The 14,380-nt window shown below is 34.4% G+C and overlaps 1 protein-coding gene across 2 annotated transcripts; it reads left to right on the forward strand.

The window, feature by feature from the left end:
• Positions 1–207: 207 nt before the first annotated feature.
• Positions 208–12,066, forward strand: LOC117327696 (transcription factor E2F8-like). 2 transcript variants are annotated; one of them, XM_033884807.1, is made up of 12 exons: positions 208–485; positions 2,407–2,974; positions 3,317–3,396; positions 3,602–3,732; positions 4,299–4,449; positions 5,005–5,075; positions 5,412–5,496; positions 5,903–6,046; positions 6,374–6,445; positions 7,013–7,075; positions 8,536–8,709; positions 9,780–12,066. In XM_033884807.1, exons 2-12 carry the CDS (start codon positions 2,415–2,417, stop codon positions 11,000–11,002), a joined length of 2,754 nt encoding a protein of 917 aa, XP_033740698.1. In that variant the 5' UTR covers positions 208–485; positions 2,407–2,414; the 3' UTR covers positions 11,003–12,066. The 2 variants fall into 2 exon arrangements, with proteins under 2 accessions (XP_033740698.1, XP_033740697.1); XM_033884806.1 differs by lacking the exon at positions 208–485 and adding an exon at positions 1,002–1,206.
• Positions 12,067–14,380: the final 2,314 nt, after the last annotated feature.

Raw genomic sequence — 14,380 nt, forward strand, 5'->3', positions numbered from 1 at the left:
TCGTCATCGATGTTTGGTCTGGACTTGTTACCTACGTTGCTATACTACAAAGTCTTGTCAGTCAGGACAAGGCTTGGACATGTTTTCAGTCGAGTGACCTTTGACGTTTCGTCTATATGGCATATTGGCACAATGATTGGCTTTCAATAACCGCGGGCAAAAGAGATTTTGATTTGATTGGTCGACTTGAAGTAGGCGGGTCTACGGTAACTAAAACGGTAACATCTCGCGCCAATTTAATAGTAATTCGTAGTGTACATTCAACGGTAAATATTTCTGACCGGGTGTAACTGGAGGATTGGATGTTCCAAATATTGCAATAACCTACACATTCATATGTCACTAAATGATCCCAGTGATTTTTTAAAACAACTCTTGCGGACTACCTTGCAAACGAGATAAACACCTCCGTCACTGGTGCAGATAGTACATTGGACTCCAGCCAAGATTCAATGAAGGCAGTTTGACATAAACCGGTTGGACATGTAAGTGATAGTACTCTTATTTATGCTATTTTGTTAACGGAATTGAGTTTTCTAAAACCAAGGTAACGAATACAACTAGCTTGTAAGGTTCAATTCGTGCTGTTTATTCACTTGTTCAAAATTATATTTTGAGTTTACGTTGACCTACATGAAACCTGTACATGCAGGCACTCGACTCGTATCGCGATAAATTACAGTAAAATATTACATATGAAACACACTTTAATAATCCTGGTAATGTTTGATGCCTTAGTATTTAGTTTCATTCGTCGTTATTTCCCGAAAGCATGTATTCATTTTGTTTTATTGATGGTAAATGTTACACCCCCTATTATTCAGATAATTTTTCCGCGAATATTTGGTTTACATTTTGACCCAGGGTCACAGCCCCGAAACAGATTTGGCTAATGCCCTAGTTGTTTATTGCTAATGATATCATAATCAAGATTGAGTTATGATCGATTTCAAAAACATAACAACATTCAGCGCAACCTGATATTCACTGTTTCTGTTTCATTTAGTTACAAAAGCGAAATGTTTAGGACACACAGAAATTATACATGTTTGGGGCCGTACAGCATATGATCACGCGCCAAATTCGAACGCGCAGACATTCGCCGCTATTTTGAACGCTATGACATCAGACACTGGAAAATATTTGTTTTGTTAGATACTTGTTCAGTTATCGTTATGGAAAATTGGATATTTACGGACTTTCTTGGTAAGTAGTCAATAATTTTGTAAATCACATTCTGTTTAGAAGCTGGCAGAGCGATATATTGGTTGGCGCCTTAATATCTATGATTTGACAAGTGACATGTCTCGTCACGATCAGTGTGTGTTGAAACAACTCTCTGGATCCAGTCTGGAATATTGTTTACTTTTTTATGTGTATATCTATATAGATATTGATTTTCTTTGTAAATGTTTTCAATAAAAGTGTTCTGCTATGTATATTTATAAAAACGAAAGAGTAATCGCCGTTGGAGAGCAACTTTGGTATGTGTTTGTCGCGTTAAGAATAATATCCAAACAATTCTGCCAAACAACGTTATATCAACAATGATTCTGATACTAATATTTATAAATATGAAATAATATATTTACCTTTCCTGTCTATCAGCACTAATTTGTGGATATAACTGTTTTTTATTATTATTTATGAACTGATTATAATTCTATTCCAACATGAAATTGCCCCAATAAATTTAGGCCTAAACACGAACGTAAATTGTTAACAAAGTTCTACTCTTGTAACAAATGAAATGCAAACATGTGAAATAATACATAAATATCAGGTTCTAGGTGTGACTGAATATATTATATATTCTCGGGACTTTGTTCTGTAGAAATTCACTTATGGAATAGGCCTAATGGGAATGAAATAGAAAGGAGGAATCTGTACATGTGAACCAAATGGGTTTGTAATAGTAAAACTTAATAATTAATGGAAAGAAATTATCAAGGGCAATATACCTATCATTATAAATCCCTTTACTAAAACTAATATGGAGCATTTGGAAATTAGAACAAGCTTTTTTTATTGCTTACAAAATAATCTACAATAATTTTATATCACCATGATCATGTCCAAGCATGCTGTAAGGAAATGAAATAGACTTCTAACAGTTATATGCCTTTGTTATTTTTACACATCATATACCTACATTCAAGGACAAGTTCTTTCTTGGAGAGAAAGTATGTAACCCTGGAAAACCCTAGCCACAATATACCGCTCAGCTACAGAGTACTTCTCTTAATCAGTTGAAAGCAGGACTAGTAATCTGGAGGTCTTGATTTCGATCACTTGCACAGACAGTGATTTATATTAAATTAATTATATGCTCAGTTACATAGGCCTATGTCTTTTAATGATATTAATTAATGTAAACACTAAAGAGGTCTATTTGTTATTTTGTAGATTTCGACATGAGTGAAATCCAGCTAGCAAGATCATTGCTTCCCTCACAGGTGAAGTTAGAGATCTCTGATGAAGGACTCGAAAGTGAAGTAGATCAGGAATCTGATCGGATCCCATTCTCAGAATCAACAAATATTCAACAATACTCGGACATAGACAGGTTCAACAGATTAGTAAGGAATAAGAACAAGGAAAATAAAGATGGTCCAAAACAAGTGTCATCCCCAAGGTCAAAATTAAGACAGTCATTAATTACCAATGTCAAATCTGAAGAATCCACCTCTTGTAGTACAGAACGTTCTATAACACCAACACCTGAAAGTGATGATATCCAAGCACCCCTTACACCCACTGCTAATCTCAAGATGCTTTTCAGTGCAATGAGTCCTGAAATTAGAAATCGAGATAAAAGGAAAGAACTGTTTCACGAAGAGCAGGTTCAGGATAAAAATAAATCTGTGCAAGTTGATGAGCTGGAAATTGAAGGAGACAGCACTCATGATTTGGATGGAGATGGATGGAAACCTGGTTCTAGAAAAGAAAAATCTCTAGGACTTTTATGTCAAAAGTAAGCAGAATTAAACCGTGACTGTTTGATATCCTGTTGAGTAATTGACACATGTATAGTTAAACTTGGGTAAACAAAAAACTTGGTCAGAATATTTCATGATTGCACAATTCCTCTAGCCTAACACTAGAGGGTGGTAGATTTCATTTTGGTAAGCCATACAGTAAATGACTAGTGAATATGACCAGGAATACCTTGATTTAAGGATAATAAAATTTATATTTTTGCTCTTATTTAAAGTAAACTTATATTTTTGACTGATTGATATTTGCATCAAAATTGATAAAAATTTGATAATTTCTTTTTCATATCCATAAATATATTTATATGATTTTATTTCAGGTTCCTCCAGAAATATAAGGAGTTTCCAGGGGCGAATGAGAGCAGCGAAATATCTCTAGATGAAGTGGCAAAGGAATTGGGTAAATTATGATAATCAACTTTGAATTTAACAAATGTGAATATAAAAAAATAAACAAAAGAAAGCATTAAAGTAAAACCACAGAGCAATTGCATTTCTCATTGTTGCACTTTTATTTATTGAGCATTCTGAAATGATACCAAAAAATCAGCATTTAGTATTAAAGATTTTGTTTCTATCCATTGAATTTATGTATTCTTTTACAGCTGTTGAACGACGAAGAATCTATGACATTGTTAACGTCTTGGAAAGTGTCGAAATTGTCAGCAGGATTGCAAAGAACAAATATGCATGGCATGGGAAGACCAATCTCATAAACACTCTTGGAAAGTTAAAGGTAGACAGTCCTTCTGTAGACATAAAGTATCATTCGTCATTGTAGTTCAGATACCTTAGCTATTGTGCTGGTTTACAAGATGTTCAGATTTAGGACTGGAAAGTGCTTGAATTTTTCACTGTTGGTTGCTGAATTTAAAAGAAATTTTGCTTTGATTTGATTTTGAGTGTAACTGGTGATAACTACCATATGCATAACTTAATTTATATAGATCTACTGAGATGGTTATTGCCATAACTGCAAAAATACAAGAAAGTACTTGAAAAATAGTTTAATAGATTTGTATCAACCATTGCAAGGCCTCTATTACAATATCTACTTCATAGTCTTCGTTATGTGAAAAACACATCAGATAAAAAAAAAAAAAGGAAACAGTATACCACATATGTTACATTAACAAAAATCATCATTTATGTAAATATGTAAGTAATAGTACACGTTCCAAAGTGTAAAAATCTACTGTTGAAATAAAAAATTTTACTACATACTAGTGAAAAATACTTTTTTCATAAAATAATATATATGTTGTGTTCATTTAATAGTATTGTTTTCAAATTCATTTTTAGGCATTAGGTGTTGCAGAGGGTTTCGATGAGCAGCTGAAAAACGTAAAAGATTATGAATTGAACCGTGAACTGGAAGAACAGACAAACAACAAGGACTCTACCACCAAGCTGTCTAGTCAAAAAGGCAAAGGTGCCACACCTGGTGGAACAGGTAAACATTGTATTTAAAGATTGAAAGGGAATTTTTTGTGAATAGCTTGAAAGAAAGTTGAGTTACTTGGAGTCACTTGTAACTGTGACTTTATACTTTAGTCATGGATTCACCTGGTCAAGGTGGTGTGTCATCGTACCAAAAGTAGGTCACTCTTACCTACGTTTTGATCTGCTGCTCTTGTCAATTGAGTTTCTTACTTTGGGCATAGGTTACTCTTTCTACATGTTCATTTGTATTCTATTCTGCTGGTGCTTATTAATATTATCAATATTCCTGAATGATTGGTGTGTAGAACTAGTTTCAACACAAATTCATTATCTGCATTAATTTCAACTCCAGTGGGGGACTTTATTTCACTGAATTGTCTTGTTTTCAAGAAATTTTCCATTTTAATGCATTATTCAGATTAAGGGTACAAACATTAGTTTTGGTTGTGTAAAAAGTCTAAACAAAGCTCTGGTTTGGTTTCCTGGAACACTGATTTTTGCATCAAATCTACAATTTATGTGTCATGATTATTGGTATAAATAAGATTTACAATTCATTTTGCAGCTTTGATGAGGAAGGACAAATCACTTGGTATCATGAGCCAGAAGTTTCTCATGTTATTTCTTGTCTCCCAGGTTAGTATTGGTGACAATTTGTTTTTTTAAGACAGATTGTAAGGGCTTGATGACACTTAGAAAATAAGGTTGAAGAAAAACTAGCAAATTCTTGTTCACTTGAAAATCTCTTTGTTCATTGATCATTATTTATAAGTAAATAAGTCTACTGTATAATTAATATATATCAATGTGTACCATTTTTACGAACAGGCAGTATCTGCAGCATGCAAAAAAGAAATTTGAACTATTTGAAGGATGCATTATTTATTATTTTTTTTTTTTTTTTCGATACAAATCATGTGAAATGACTCAGGTTTTGTGTACCCTTATTCTTTTATGATGATTATTTTTCAGCCAAAAACTGTTAACCTCGATTTAGCAGCAAAGATCTTAATTGGTGATCCAAATGTCGACAGAACAGAAAATTCCAAGTTCAAAAGTAAGTATACTTCTAAAGAGATCAATCTACAGTTTATTTTCATGAGTCCCCTAATGTTAAATTTAAGTACATGTATTACCAGAAAGTGAGTCCCATCAAAAGTCTTTGAGTATAAGACTAGACTCACATATATTTATCACTGCTTCTGCAGTGGTGAGCAGAAAATATACTTCAAGTTAGGTATCTTGTCTTTCTGATCATGATTACACAAATACATCAATATCTAGACTTCCTGAAGCAATATGGAATTGAAACAAATGATTCAGTTGGACAAGAATTTGTATTTTAAATACTATTCATGATGTGAATTCTTGGATGTAACTGTACTCTTTATAATATATACCCTTCCGATATATTTGCCTAATAAAAAAGTATTTTGAATAAACATATTACTTATATATTACAGCAAAAATCAGACGTCTGTATGATATTGCAAATATACTCACAAGTCTAGACCTCATTCGAAAAGTCCATGTGACAGAAATTAGAGGACGCAAACCAGCCTTCAAATACATTGGCCCAGATGTAGACAACATGAAGGACATCAGTGGTCAGTATATTCTTTCAAATGAATTCAAATGAAATTTTCAGGAAATAATCAATATTTTCCTTTATATTATTAAGAAATTAAGTATGGCTTTACTCCTTTTACATTATCAGTGATTGTACAGTGGTTTGTACTCAAATTGAAAAAGAAATGGAGCAGACCTAAATAATTGACAAAATTAATAATTTTACCATTTTCTGTTTTTAACCATGATCTGCATTCAAGTAACAAATCTGTGTATTATATCCAATTCTATTAGTAATACAGATACACTCTAAAGCTACTTTGTAATGCATACATGTTTTTTATAGATTATTTGTCTTCTTTCAGTTTGCTACAATGATGGATATCACAGGCCTAGTTCTCGACATTCTTTGCTGGATTGCGTCAAAAATCAGCATGGTAAATACCTAGAAAGTAAATCATAATTTTAAAAAAAGAAAACAAAACAAACTTTTTCACTTTTGTGACTACTAGTATATTTTAACTCGATGAAATGTCCCTTCTCTGCTGACACTTTAAGTTGTAACCATGGTGTTAGTTCATAATTATATAAGTACACCAAAACATCACACTATCAAGATCTACACCTGATTTATTGAATAGATTTTGGTGGTCATTGATCAAGGTTAAAATTCAAATGTCACTTCACTTTTGCAAACAAAACAAAAAACAAAAAAATGTCTACAAGATATGTTTTGAATGCCTGGACAAATTCAGTTCATATTCACACCATCACACAGCATGACATTCTATACCTTATTAGATTTTTTTGTGATCAGCAATCAGCAATTGAGGTTAAAAGTCAAAAGCCATTTTTTAAAACGCTGAAACGTGTGATAGATGAGTTATCTATGCGAGTCCTGTTCAATCTGCTTTTATTGTTCTTCAAATTAATGTGTGTTATGCAGGTTATGTCTTGTATCATGAAGAGAGAAAATATTCATGATTCCATGCTTTTTGTTTCAGTTGCTGATTTGGTTGGTCCCTACAAACCTATTAAACCTAGCTGTACCTCTAGTGCTTCTGATGGTATGTACATTTCTTGACACCCGTTTCAAAATGTTTGGATGGTAGTAGTTTTACAGGCTCCTAGTTAATTTCAATGGAAAATTAAGATAATCCTTAGTGCATAACAGCATGCCATATTAAGAGCTTCTAGTTGACTTATAACTCAGAAGTTAACCTTTTTTAGCTCGTCTCTTCAAAGAAGAGTGAGAGCTTATGTTACTCCGGCGTCAGCGTTGGTTTTCAAATGTTAATTTTTTGGTGCAAGTATTGAAAGGCATAGTAATTTATGGTAATATGGCCCAGGGGGTGGGGGGGGGTGGGGGTTAAACTATCCCCTGCCGAGGTTAAACTAAAGGGTTGGCAATAGAGTCCCTCTGGAGTTAAACTATCCCCTGCCAGAGTTAAACTAAAAGAATTTTTGAGAAAAAACCAGAATTTTCAAATTTTAGGACTTGGAATATTTCTGCATTAAGTTTTTGGTGCAAGTGTTAAGAGGTTTTAATAAATCACTTTATAATTGTACTAGGGTGCTGATAATTGGCAATAGAGTCCCTCTGGAGTTAAACTATCCCCTGCCAGAGTTAAACAAAAAGAATTTTTTGAGAAAAAAACAGAATTTTCATATATTTGGACTTTGTGTTAAGTTTATATTGTCAGTGTTGAAAGGCTTAGTAATACATGGTATAAGGTTCTCTGTGGGGGGTTAAACTATCCCTTGCCGGAGTTAAACTGAAAGATTTTTTTGGGAAAAAAAACACATTTTTAAATTTTTTGTGCAAATGTTGAAAGCTATTAACACATCACTTTATGATTGTACTAGGGTGCTAATATTTGGTGAAAGAGTCCCTATGGAGTTACACTATCCCTTCTTGGGGTGAAACTGAAAATAAAACAATGTGAAAATGCTCACATTAGACAATTCTCATAAGGATAATATTTTATAAATAAAAAATGAAGAAATATGTCCAAAAGCAATTACATTTGTATTTAATATATTCATTAAATCTACAACAGCATAGCTTGTCAATAAACATTCATATATATATATATATATATATATATATATGAATTGGTATGGTTTTGAAAATTGCATGAATTCACAAAACATAATCTGATCAAGTAAACAATATAAATATTATTAATGCAATTTGTGAAACCATTCCAATTAATATATTTTAATTATTTATTGACAAACATTTGCGAGATGAGCTATGCTGTTCTCCAACAGCTCTTGTTCAGAAATCTGGAGATTCAAATCTTTACTTTGGGGAGTCAAAAACAAAATCAAGGGTGTCAGTTAGTGAACATGCAATAGCAATGTTATCTTTTTTATTACTGCATCTAATTCTTGTTGAAATCAGAATTTCCATCTACAGAAGATAAAAATTTCACTATGCATGAGCTTTCAAATTTGTATAATTTCATGCTGTTTTGAAATTGATGATAGAAGAATGGAAATATTGAATTGTTTGGTTTTTCAGGTGACCACATCACTTCATCAACAGCAAGTCCTGAAATTCCAGACGTTAAAAAATCATCCTTTAGGCGTAATTCTTCCTTTGAGCAAATCTGTCAAGTAGCCGAGAAGGAGCGCCACAGACTATACGCTTCCATGTCACAACCTACTAGTCCAACTTGTGACCAACCTGAAGATGGTAGGTTGTGATTTCTAGACTAAAAAATGGGGGGCAAATAAACTTTTCTCTTTTTTTAAAGAGAGCAAAATTTTCAATGAATCCCTTTTATTAAATTTTGTTCCAAAAATTTCTTGCGTGAAACGAGAGAAGGGAAAGGACATGTTTTAAGTGTTGTTGGTATTAAATATCAATGTTAATAAATCAGACTTGTAATTTCCACTCCCTTACAATACACTGCAATACAATATCTAATAATAACCCGAAGGAGGTTATTACAGCAACGACTATCAAGCTCAGCCAATCAGTACGTCACCTATGAAATTTTCGTAGTGGGTTCATTCTTTGGAAGTGTAAATACTTGCCTAACATTCCCGAGGTATTCCAATATTCGATAGCAATATTTGGTAAACAATATGGCTTTGCCCACTCCAGCACACTGAGAACACCTAAACAAATTTATAGTTTTACAAATTACAAATGTTCACTGTCTGTGTTTTTCCCCTAATCTTACAAGAAATAGTGAAGGTATCGGCTTGATGGGGAAAGAATTAGTTTGAAAGGGAATAACATGTACTGTAACGATTTTCGGAATCCAGTTGGCAACACCATCCATCCCGTCGACAAGATGATGTATAATCATTTTCTGTTCTTTCGATGTAACGTCCAGAGGACTAGCAACTTTTTTTTATTACTGTAACCATAAAAATAGTCTACCAATAATGTTTGTGAAATTTGGCATTATTTAAATCAAGTGCTGAATTCAGTCGTTAATGCTAAGGAGACGCAGCCAAAGGCTCGTATTTACCATTTGTCATTTGTTGACTAATAACATTTTAACCAGTTTTCATTGGCTTATATTTGAAGCTCAAAGGTCCTGCTGAGATGGTCTCCCATGGAGTATTGTTAGATCTTATATTGCAGTGTATTTTGTAGAGTATCATAGAGGAATGAAAATTACAAGTCTAATTTTAATTAGATTGTATTAAATATGTATGAATATGAAAGTTTACTAATTTACAGTCATTCATTTGCCATTCTCTAGTGTTGTGTACAATGGTTTACTATTTTTGTTGAACTCTTGTTTACAGATTTTCCCAAGAGCTTGAGTCAGGATGATGTTCACCAGACTTTAAAGAAGCAGATCAAGCCAAAAGGAAAACATTTCATTCTGCAACAAAAAAATGGCCAGTTTCAAATAGTCAACTCAGATTGCACTGGACCTGTCACTCACAAACTCCCTGTGCAACCCGTCACAAAGAAAGTTGTCAATATTGCAGTGCCAAAGGAATCCAAAGAAGTGCCAAACAAACCAGTGCCAGAGACAATTGTTGTGAAAACTTCCCAGATTAATCAGAAACAGGCTACCATGATCCCCCTGACAAAGGATCAGATTGATGCTGTGCTGAAATCCCTCAAAGTGCCAGTTCCTATCAACAGAAATCTGAAGAAACCTGGAGAATTTCAGGAAATTGTAGACTGTTCATCCTCAGCTTCAGTGCTTGAAAAACCCAAGGCGATTGTTTGTTCTACAGAAACCATTATGTGTTCTCTTGACAGTGCTAATAATAATAATAACAAGAGGCAGCATAGCAGTAGTCCAGATGTTGATTCGTCAAAAAGGATCCGTATAGAGTATGCTACTCCTCCATCTGACAACGACTCAACATGTGACATTTCTAGTGATTCTACCTCTCCAGTTCAGCAATCTCAAGTGAAACAAAGCATTACAAATAATATGCAACAGATTGCTGTTCAGTTGCCAAACCAATCACCAACCATACTCCAGTTTCCTGTTGGCCAGTCCTCGGACAACTGTCATATCATCAATACCCCCAAGATGAGCCAGTCAAACCTCACACCACAGATGCAAATTATCCAGGGTGTACCTCTCAGTGCCTCAGGTGTTCAGGGACAACCCATTAACTTTATGGTGCCAATAACATTCAGTCCACCACTTACTCCTCAGAGTGAGTCTTCTAGTCCAACCATGTTCTCGTTCCCTTCCACTCCGTGCACTTTCTCTACTGTTGAACAGATACAGAGCATCTCTATGGCTTCATCGAAATTGACCAGTCCAGTTCCTCTGACCAATCAGAGTTTATTGACACCCACTGAAAGACCAACAATCTCTGCTTCCACATTCATCACACCAACTGAAAGGCCGCAGGTTCTGTCCTCCAAATTCTTCGGTTACACCCCTGGTGGATTCCAGAGTCCTTCAGTATCCATTGTACCTACTATGACCAAAGATATCTCAAGTTCCACAGCAAGGAAACTTGATCTCCCAGATATTGCCAGTGTGAACTGTTAATAGTGCAAAAGTAATTAACTTAAATGGTTGATAATGATTATTATAATGTGTGTCTACAAGGATTTGCTTGGTGCATGGATTTACAAGCTTGTGTAAGTGTTACTAAATGAACTATTCAGAATAGATGTTGATTTTTCAGTTGTGCCTGGTTTGATTGTTTTATGATTGAATGTACCCGGCGCAGGGGTATTTAGATGTCTGATTTTTATCCATTTGTTAATTATTACTATATGAGAGTGAATATGCAATGTGCAGCTGGGAATTATTTAAGTGCGGGAATGTTGTCGTGAATGACGATGCGCACGTGTGTATATATGTATGTAGTTGAGGCGTTTATCTGTATAAGTGGAATATATATATATGGAAAGCATGACGGAGATAGCTAGCCTATCTAGAATCCTGTTGCCTATTGAGGATTATAAAGAAAACAGTATGGATGTTGAAAGGAATTTTTATTTTATTTTTTTATGTGAAATTTTAAGTGGCAAGAAAAATTCCATGGAGTTGTATGTAGAATGACCAGAAAACAATGCTCAGTGTTAATTTAGCATTACTGTGATAACATCGCACACAATTTTAGTTCTTTTTTTTTTTAGATTCAGCAAAATTTTTAATTCATTCCGTTAGTTTTAAGATCCATCTCATCACCTTCATCATAAATTATGATTTCATTGTTGTCATCACTACTCCTGGTTTTGTTTTTCTCATTGTTATGCATGGATTTAATGCTTATTACATTCAATGTATGTTATGAATATTCATCTGCTCATTAGTGCCAGATTTTTGTATTTATATTCACAGAAATATATATCATTAATTTCAAATCATTTGCATGAACCAAGAAATGGTATTAAGAATGATTAAATATTTCACAAAATTATCTCCATATAAAGTCATTACAATTCAGAATTGTTAAGTTTTTAATATTTTAGTTTTTTTATCACTACATCTGTGCCTAATATCAATTATTATTTTAATTTAAAACATGCACAGAATATTTTGTATATATATTATCTGTACAGGGAAGCATCTACCTAATATAATATAATAATAAACTATTTAATAACATCTTAATATCTTTGTTGAATTGTTTTTCCCTAGTTAGGGCCCCACATCAACGATGCAGGTGCCCTATAGTAATCAGGATGTCCATCCATTCGTCTGTCCAGGATTGCTTTTATCTTTTGCATACTTTTGAAATATAATGGAATGTTTTTAAAATTTTCCGGGCCAATTGGATTCAAAACAGACAAGCTAATCAGCCATCTTGGAATTCAACATTAGAAAATTCATGTTCCTTTTGCGCTGATAAACATTTTGTTACGACATAGCGTAGCAAAGTTGGTCAAAATACAACGAAAAAGTTAACTGATAGGTCAAGGTCAGATTTACATCTCTTAATTGTTTAACATTTTGTTAAGACATTATCAAGTTGCTTGAAATTGAACAAGGTGTCAAGTGACCAGTTCTGTGGTATATTTACATATCAATATAAAATATTCAAAACATTTTACTTTGCAAATTGTATGTTGATCAGAACATCAGATTTTATTTAAACTTTCCTGCTTTACAAAATGTGCAGTGTAACAGTTCGTGTGGTTATATATAATTAGAAGCCAGGAAAATACTTGAAAGTAGCTTAAAGTATATAATCTTATTTGGCTGATGACTCAAAAGGAGGCAACAACAACACAGCAAAGCAATCAGGATGTGTACACCCAGCCAAGGGCCAGCAAAAGTTACGTATACCAGTACCTATTGGTGGAGGGTGCTCATACTTTATATAAATGAGGCAGGTTTTACCCCCTCCGCACAGTCATATCACATGGATACTTGTGTTAGATCCCCTAATGGTTCAATTGTCAGATGGCCCTCTTCTTTATCAAGATATCAATTTGTGTTTAATGTTGGAGACACACTTCTGATACTTGTATTCCTCAAACTTAGAAAATTAAACATCGACTGTAGTGAAATGTGAGGGTTATAGCATGCCATTGAACAACTCTGTGTAAGGTGGTGCTAATCGTATTTCATTGCAAGATCGTATGTAACACTATAGCATTTGATGGGGACAAGAATTGTGTCCGTCCGTTCTTTCTACACTACTTTTCACTGGAACGTCCTACTTGGGGAATAGGTTCACCTAGGACAATGACCTACATTTTGACCTTTTACTTACATCAAAGAAAAAAGTGTTTCTGGTCACTTTTCTACACTACTTGTCACTGGAACTTCATACTTGGGTCATGGATTCACCTTGGTGAGGTGGAGTGTCATGTGCCAAAGTAGGTTACTATGACCTACAATTTGACCTATATCAAAGAAAAGTTTGTCCAGAACCTTCCTTTACCACCTGTCACTTGATCATGGCCAGGGGTTCTTTTAGGTAATGCAGTGTATCAAATGTAGGTTACTATGACCTAGAGTGACCTACATTTTGACTTAGAAGTTCAAAGAAAATTAAGATTAGTAATTTCTTAATTCTTCCATATTTATACCACCAACTACAATTTCAACTGGGTGTGTCCAACAATCAGTGTAGAATTAGTTTCAACACCAATGTATTGTTTGTGCATTCTTGGTTCGTGTATTTAATTTCACATCAGGTGGGAGAACTATTATTCGTCCACTGTCTTGTTATCATATTTCTTGAGAAGTACCAGAGAGATTAGTGTGGTCATCGAGACAGTGAAGTTACACTTATGGAGAATCGATGGACTGGGGGGTTGAGGAAGGGGTGTGGTCATGGAGACAGTGAAGCCACACTTACCGATAGTTGATGTGTAGGGAGTGTGGTCATAGAGACACGGAAGCCACACTTACCGATAGTTGATGTGTAGGGAGTGTGGTCATAGAGACAGTGAAGCCACACTTACGGAGAATTGATGGACTGGGGGGTTGGGGAAGGGGTGTGGTCATGGAGACGGTGAAGCCACACTTACCGATAGTTGATATATACTGGGGTGTGGTCACAGAGACAGTCAGGGTTAGCACGGGCCTTGAGAAAGTCTTGAATTTCACCTTGGGCCTTGAAAAGCCTTGAATTTCACCTTGGGCCTTGAAAAGCCTTGAAAATTGGTTTACAGCCTTGAAAAAGCCTTGAATATTAAGGTTTCATTAGGATAAGTGAAACCCTGGCCACTGATCATTTGGATTCAACTTTGTCCATGTTGCCTCCCCTACAGACGTTAATAATTACCATATGTCAAGTTGTATTTTTATCAAGTGGATAGGTGTAAGTTTCCTTTTTGTTCTCTTGTTCCCTCTCAAGATGGCTTAGATGACGGGTAAAATGGGCCTTGAATATTTAACTAAGACATTGAAAAAGCCTTGAAAAGGCCTTGAATTTGGTTTGACAAAATCCGTATGAACCCTGAC

Source organism: Pecten maximus, chromosome 5 (genome assembly GCF_902652985.1).
Source record: "Pecten maximus chromosome 5, xPecMax1.1, whole genome shotgun sequence".
NCBI classification, from domain to species: Eukaryota; Metazoa; Mollusca; class Bivalvia; order Pectinida; family Pectinidae; genus Pecten; species Pecten maximus.

Bases quoted from the DNA above. Each gene is read 5' to 3' on its own strand.
- LOC117327696 (XM_033884806.1), top strand. From the start codon at position 1,176: ATGGAAAATTGGATATTTACGGACTTTCTTG. The intron at 6,047-6,373 runs GTCAGTATATTC...GTCTTCTTTCAG, and splicing joins CAACATGAAGGACATCAGTG to TTTGCTACAATGATGGATAT. The intron at 7,076-8,535 runs GTATGTACATTT...TTGGTTTTTCAG, and splicing joins TACCTCTAGTGCTTCTGATG to GTGACCACATCACTTCATCA.